This window comes from Streptopelia decaocto (assembly GCF_964273445.1).
Source record: "Streptopelia decaocto genome assembly, chromosome: 7".
NCBI lineage: Eukaryota > Metazoa > Chordata > Aves > Columbiformes > Columbidae > Streptopelia > Streptopelia decaocto.
The window spans coordinates 16,247,056-16,254,151 of NC_138661.1; the positions used below are offsets into that span (position 1 = coordinate 16,247,056).

Below are 7,096 nucleotides of genomic sequence, written 5' to 3' on the forward strand. Positions count from 1 at the left end.
GTGGTTTAAAATCCAGTGTGCTACATAAGGATCCAAAAACTTAGTTCACTCATTAGAAACAGGCAAATCAACAACAGAGGTCTTATGTTTGCTTTACGTTTGTAAATTGGGAAAACAGTCTTTTGCCCTTTTTTTTTTTTTTTTTTTTTTTTTAATTACTGTACTTATATTTGTATAAAGCCTGGCATAGTAAGAGATCTAATAACATAACTATGCTTAAGATGAGCACAGTTTATGCACACTGTATGTAGGGATTAGACATACATATATATCTACCTATGCACTGTTATATGTGACTGTGTGTATAACACGGGGAAAGATAACTACTCATCCTTACAGAGAAAAATTGAAGTACTAAAAGTTAGCGTGAAGCCACCTTGTCATGGAAGCTTGTAACCACACCGGTACAGCATGATTTAGTTTGGAGGAGAAATTTTGGTGATAGAGAGTCACTTCTAAAACATGGCTCGGTCAGGTGTGTGCAGCAGACAGGGCATCCTGCTCACTCCTGCAAGGACCGGATGTGTTTTCTCACTGTCCCCTTGAGAAGATATATTATTTTTAAATATTCTTCTTTGCAATGATCTGCATAGTTTAGATGTAGAATCTTCTGTTTAGAGTAAAAATCTTTTTCCTGCTGTATCATTAACATTATACCTTTTTGTTTGCTAAGTGTGTTGTGTATTGGAATACATGAGAAACCTGCAAAAAACCCAGTCTTTTGCCTTTGTTTGCATTCATGGAAACCTTTAAGAGATTCTACTTCCTTCATGAGATTACATCACAACAGACTGAATTCATATCAGCTTTAAAATTGCTATAGCATCTGAATTGTCTGCAACAGAATGTGTCTATGTTGACTCATTACAAAATCACCTCCAACCACTAACAAAAGGGGCAGTGTATCTTGAGAACTCTGTGTATGACAAACTGACACATACAATAAATATGTATGTTACTACAGTAACAGATTGAAATTATATAGTTCATTTAAACTTTTTTCCAACTTCAGCTTAGTCCCAGTTAAAGTACACAGGAAATAAACATATTGAGCTGTCTGGCACCAGGCAACTATCCAGGTCCTGCTCTGTCTAGCACTGGGCTAGTCTTATCCATCCAATCAACATAAGGAGGTTTATTTATGTGGGACAGATATACTAGCAATAAATGGATTTATTCAGTAGCTTGGTGGATTTAGCCGCACTATTTTTACGGGCTGTATCCTGAAGCACTTAGCAAGTTCTATTCTCCTCCTCCCAAGAAAAACAAAACAAAACAAAACACCACAAACCCCCAAACAAACAAACAAACAAACAGACCACACAAACAAAAACACGAACAAAAAGCACACACACTCTTCCCCCAACCCCTCCCCCCAAAAAAAAACCCATACCCCAACAACAAAACCCAAAACAACAACAACACAAACCAAAACCAACTAACCAAAAAAAACCCCCAAACAAACAAAAACACTAATTGAACACTAATTGAAGCCACCGATATGTTTGCTGGAGCAAAAACTGCAAGACTTAGGAACTGGTGAAATGCGAGTGAACATGCAGCTAGCTAAGTGGCAATTCAAAGGGTTGTGGTATATTTATATACATTTTAGTTAATAATCCATATATAAAAGTCCGTTTAAATTTTTACAGACCAAATAGTCTGTAAAAGAGAAACAACTCATAGAATTCAGAAAGGATATCTGGGTTTTCTTTATCACACCTATTTGTACTTCAGGCACATTTTGTTCTAAGGCATTAATTTGACATGCAAGTCAGGTCTGTGCTACGTTGAAGTCTGTTTTCACCGATTCGTCTGTTGTTTTTTAGAAAGCAAGACAGAGAATTCTCTTTAGTGCTGTGGTTTATCCATTTCAATCAGATAGCGAGTGGCCCATTCTCACCTCATTTGCAGTTTTTAATTCCAATTGGACATTGCTTTTGAAATGTCCCTTCTCTTTTCCTTCTTTATGCTGCCACTTGAAAGTTGAAATGTAGCAAGAATGTAATGTTAGGTGCCAGTTTTCTGAATTACAGGCTGACTGCTTTAGCTGATCCCCAAAAGCAAGTGTCTTTTTATACCGCATAAAAGGCTGAAATGTTTACATATCAAAAGGCTATAGGCCAATTTCTGTCAAAATTATACATGAAGTTAAGCAGTACAAGCAATTTATTTAAACACTAGTCATTGTAGAAAAATTCAAAACCATATGCTCTTTTAGCAGTTTTTCACAAATGCATTTGACCCATGACTTGGCAAGACATGCATGCTTCATAATTTACTCTAAATTTCAAATCCCCTTGACATTTAAATAAAATATCTTCATTAATAAAGTTTATATGAATGAAAACTTTAGAAGCTGATATTGTTAAAAGGAAGCTTTAGAAAAAAACGCGTTTCTGCCTCGTTTTCAAATGACTGACTTTCCTAATCAGTTCAAGACGAGTTTATCCTGGGAACAAATTACCGTAATTTCGCATTGTATGATTGTTTTGTGTGTGTGTGAAGTAATGATGCAATCAATTTGAAACAAACTCGAGGAACGCTGAAGCGTGATGGCATCTGGACGTGAGAGATGTGCTGCGAAGCGTCGTTTCCGACTAGGTTTCGCGGCCGGCGATTCACCAAAAAACTTTCATTCATTCCAACCTGATCCTCGCCTGGGGTCGGGCGGGATCCTCGGCCGGGGACCTGCAGTCCAAAGGCGGCCCCGGCAGGGCGGGCAGGGGGTGAATCCCCTGGGTCACTCCCGCCGGAGGCTCCGGCCCCCGCCCGCCGCAGCCCCGGGTGTCGCTCCCGCCGCCAGGCCGGGCAGAGCCAGCACCGGGGAGGCGGTGTATATTGCATCCCCGGAATTAGTCCTTAATACCTTGAAATAAAAAAACCGGCCGACTTCTCAACAAGCGCATTTTCATAGGCTTGTGTATGGTGATTGCTTTGTATGAAATCGTGTTTGGGTAATAATGTCGAAAATCAGTGCAGTGTTTACTTTATTTCATACCTAACAGCTTCTTCTGCCCGGTGCTATACGCCTCTTTAGGTCTGTCTTTCAACCCATGCTGTGACTACCCTCCAGTAACAAACAATTGCTTAGCAACACTATGCAGCACAATTTGCTTGCGTTTCATTTGTTATTACAATTTCATCCCGACATTGTGTGACAACTGATTGTTTATTTAACGCGATTTTACGTTTGCAAAGTTAGCGAAGGGCGGACGTGAAATGAGAAACTCCGAGAGGAGGTTTTGAGAAGCGAGTATCAAAACTGGGAGTTTCACTGCAAGACTTCTAAGATTAAAACAAAACCAAAAAGAACTTCCCCATGGGGATGACGAGTTATTTATAAAAATAATCTCTGAATTCGGAAGAAAGGTAAGCTTTGCAGTGTGGTGGATCATCCTTCAGCAGTGCCTCCTCGATCGAAAACCTCGTTGGGAAGCCGAGGGCTTCGCACAGCCCAGACGGCGTGTATCCCGCCGGTGCCGCGGCCGCCCCCGGGGGTGCCGCAGACCCCCTGATGCCCACCCGTGTCCCGTGGTGCTGCTTTCACTTGGAAGAAGCTGGGTAGTCGCGAAGATGAAATCTTGCTGCAAGTGATACTGAGCACACAATAAATCGGCCCCGGCTGCCGATACACCCCCTGCGGGCCTCCTCCGCATGAGCGGGACTTCAGCAGGGTTACTCGGTTCCCCGAGGGACGGCAATTTGGGGTCAAAGCGCTGTCCTCGCCGCCCGCCTTCCACCCGCGGCCCGAGCTCCACGGAGCCCCGCGGGGAGACCTGTCCTGAGCATCCTGTCCCGCAGAGCCGCGGCCCGGGTCGGACTGAAGGGCCATCGCCACGGACATCCCCAGGGCACCCGTGGAGGAGATACTGCCCTTCTCGCTGGTGAGAGCTGGCCGTGCCCCAGCGCTCGGCACCCCCTCGGGCCTGGCTCTCCCGGGGGCTCCCAGCACGGCTGGCCCGCAGCCCCGCTCACGGCCGGGGGTTGCAAAGGCCGCCGGGGAGATGCTCCGCGCATTGCAGCAGAGCCGCTGAGGACGTGAACGAGCATCCCGATGGTGGAATTAAGCAGCGCGCTGCTCTGCATGCGGCGTGACCGAGCTGCACCCAGGGATTTTCTTGCCAAAAAAAACCCACCAATCCAGCCAAAAACTCACCCCCGAACGCAACCCCAAACAAGCAAATAAACAATAAATAAATTTTTTAAAAAATTAAGAAACACTCAAACACAGTAGAAGAAAAATCCCAAAACTAACAAACAAACAAAAAAATCCCTCCATCAAATAGTTTCACTTTACATCAAATTTGCAAAATTTGTAAGAAGCTGAGGTCTAAATGTTAAACGTAGTAAGAAACTGATCGACAAATAAACAGGAGACTATGCTATTAATTAGTATCAAAAAAATGAGAACTAACTCCTGCCATTCTTTTTCTTTAACCTTCATACGAGTCTTTTGCTAGAAATACGGTTTTGGTTTAGACCATTCTCAGATGCGGTTTTAAATCCTGGAATATCGAGGAAAGGAAGGATAAAGTGTGAATAAGCGCTAACGAGAATATTCTTTGTTGAGGAAAAATAATGTGTTCCTCGTAAACGGACCCTAATGGCTTGTTTTCATTTCATGCGTACAATTTCCTACCTTCTTTGATGGAGGGTTGATGGGGTAAATAGTCTAATCTCATTCAGTTCACCTCCTGTGGATTCCCAGTGACAGTCGTGACAGACGAAGTATTCTGCAAATCACAAGAGCCAGCTACCAAGACAGCCAAACGTCTTAATAGGAAGAGTTTTAAGGACTTAAAACTGCTCCGTTTTAATTCGCGGAACATGCAAAATATAAAGTTCTCCGTATCACTGCAACTCTATAGGCTTTGTTTTCTAAGCTGGGAAATGAATGCTTCTTCCTTAAAAAGAAAAGAAAACGGCACCAGAATGGGTCAGAAGCAAATCGGAACATCTACTAAACCCGGGGATTTGAGATGGCACGGGTCTTTGCTATTCCCACCTCTTGGCTTGTTTAAAAATAAAAAATGATACCTATCTGAATCTGTAAAAAAAAAAAAAAAAAAAAGTTTACAAGGTTCACGAGTCCTAGTTCCGCCAGGTGACCTAGGAGAAGAAAAAAAAAAGTTCATTTACTGAGTGAACACGTTGTTACTTCACTGCATAAAGCTTAAATCAGAGGAACGTACACTCCTCAATTCCTCTTCAGTTCTGCGAGCCGGGGGACGCAAAATTCGAACCCTCCTACAGAAACACTTGGAGGGGGAGTTGCGTGGTTGCATCGCAGTTTATTTATTTTTAAAGTGCTTCTTAAGCAATTCGAAGCATAAATAATGAATCTGCGTTTCAGACAGAGGAAATCGCACCCACTAATGTGAACTAACACGAACAAAGTATGTGCATAATAGACAAGGCTAGGAGCTGCTAACCACTTCTGCACAATGGCATTAATAAGATTAACCTGGGCAATTAGACGGTGCAATAGAGATCAAGCCTAAATCTGGGGCCTTTCAAAAAAGGCCACTAATGGAAAGGATTACGTTAATTTCATTAATTCTCAATACACAGAGCCGGGCTCCTTTCACTCCTTTGTGTAACTCCCACCTCTTCCCCACCAAAAAGAGGGAGAAAAAAAAAATCAAATCTGGTTTTGTTTGTCATCTGCATATTACCAGGAACTAAATCCAGGATGACGTCGCCTGAGTATAAAAAAGGGAAGAGGTTCAGATGGATTATACTCCAAGCAGTCCTCTGGGTTGAGATCAGTAAACAGGCGAGAGTTGAGGGGGGAAAGTTCCCGGGGTGGATCCTGCGCGCACACACACACACACATGCACACGCACAGGCACACACGCACACTCTGCCCGCAAGCTGCCCTCGGAAAAAGCTCCGCTATTTTCTCTCCGATCTCTTTTTAAAATTTCTCCGAAAAGTTTCGATTTCGTGTCTCTCCAGCCTTCAGCCCCCCCCCCGCCCCCAGCCACCAGCACCACCGCCTACCCTCCCTCCTTCCCTCCCTCCCCTGGCCGTTCCCCGCCGCCCTGCCCCGGCACGGTTTGGGGCATGCCTGTGAGCATGTTCAGCATCGACAATATCCTGGCGGCCAGACCTCGCTGCAAGGACTCGGTGCTGCTGCCCCCGAGCGCCGCGCCCGTCGTCTTCCCCAGCCTCCACGGGGACTCGCTCTACGGCAGCGCCTCCGACTACGGCGGATTTTACTCCCGGGCGGTGGCACCCGCCTCCGCGCTGCCGCCGGCGGTCACCGGATCTCGGCTGGGCTACAACAACTACTACTACGGGCAGCTGCATGTACCGGCGTCCCCCGTGGGCCCTTCGTGTTGCGGGGCCGTTCCGCCCCTGGGCGCCCAGCAGTGCTCCTGCGTCCCCCCCGCAGGTAAGGCGGCCCCGGGCACAGCGGGACGGGGCGGACGGGCTTTCTTTGTTCCCGCAGCCGCGGGGCAGGAGGGGTGGTGGGGAGCTGGCGGCCCGCAGGAGCGCTGAGGGGGACATTTTATCGGGGTGGGGGGAGCAGTGATCTCATGCAAAGCCTGTCGTCGTCTCGTCTGTCTGTCCGTAGGTTACGAGGGCACTGGGTCAGTCCTGATGTCCCCTGTTCCCCATCAGATGTTGCCCTACATGAACGTGGGCACTTTGTCCCGGACGGAGCTGCAATTACTGAACCAGCTGCACTGCAGGCGAAAAAGACGGCACCGGACTATCTTCACTGACGAGCAGCTGGAAGCGCTGGAAAACCTCTTCCAGGAAACGAAATACCCAGACGTGGGCACCAGGGAACAGCTGGCCAGAAGGGTGCACTTAAGAGAGGAAAAAGTAGAGGTATTTTGCATTCCTTTTCCCCTTTCTGCCCTATCCTTTTCGCATTTAAATGCACTAAGACTGGAGGTACCTCGGTGCGGCCCCAGCCCTGCTGCGCGGGCAGCGGCGAGCTGGCGGCGGGGAGAGTAACAGGTTTGCGGGGCATGAGGGGAAGTTTTTAAAATATTACTTCCAAGCGCCCTTCTGGGGGCGGCTGGCGGAGCCGATCACACGGCTGTGAGCGAAGTGTCGAGACGTGGTCGTGTCTCCTGAC

At 46.5% G+C, this 7,096-nt stretch overlaps 1 protein-coding gene across 1 annotated transcript in view; it reads left to right on the forward strand.

Annotated features, from left to right (window-relative positions):
- The first annotated feature begins 5,848 nt into the window (after positions 1–5,848).
- The window catches only part of GSC (goosecoid homeobox), a 1,846-nt gene continuing 598 nt past the window's right edge, over positions 5,849–7,096 (forward strand). Inside the window, exons 1-2 of the mRNA XM_082057389.1 lie at positions 5,849–6,400; positions 6,584–6,843. Coding sequence (XP_081913515.1) covers positions 6,070–6,400; positions 6,584–6,843 — 591 coding nt within the window. The 5' untranslated portion in view covers positions 5,849–6,069. The remainder of the gene's footprint in view (positions 6,401–6,583; positions 6,844–7,096) is intronic.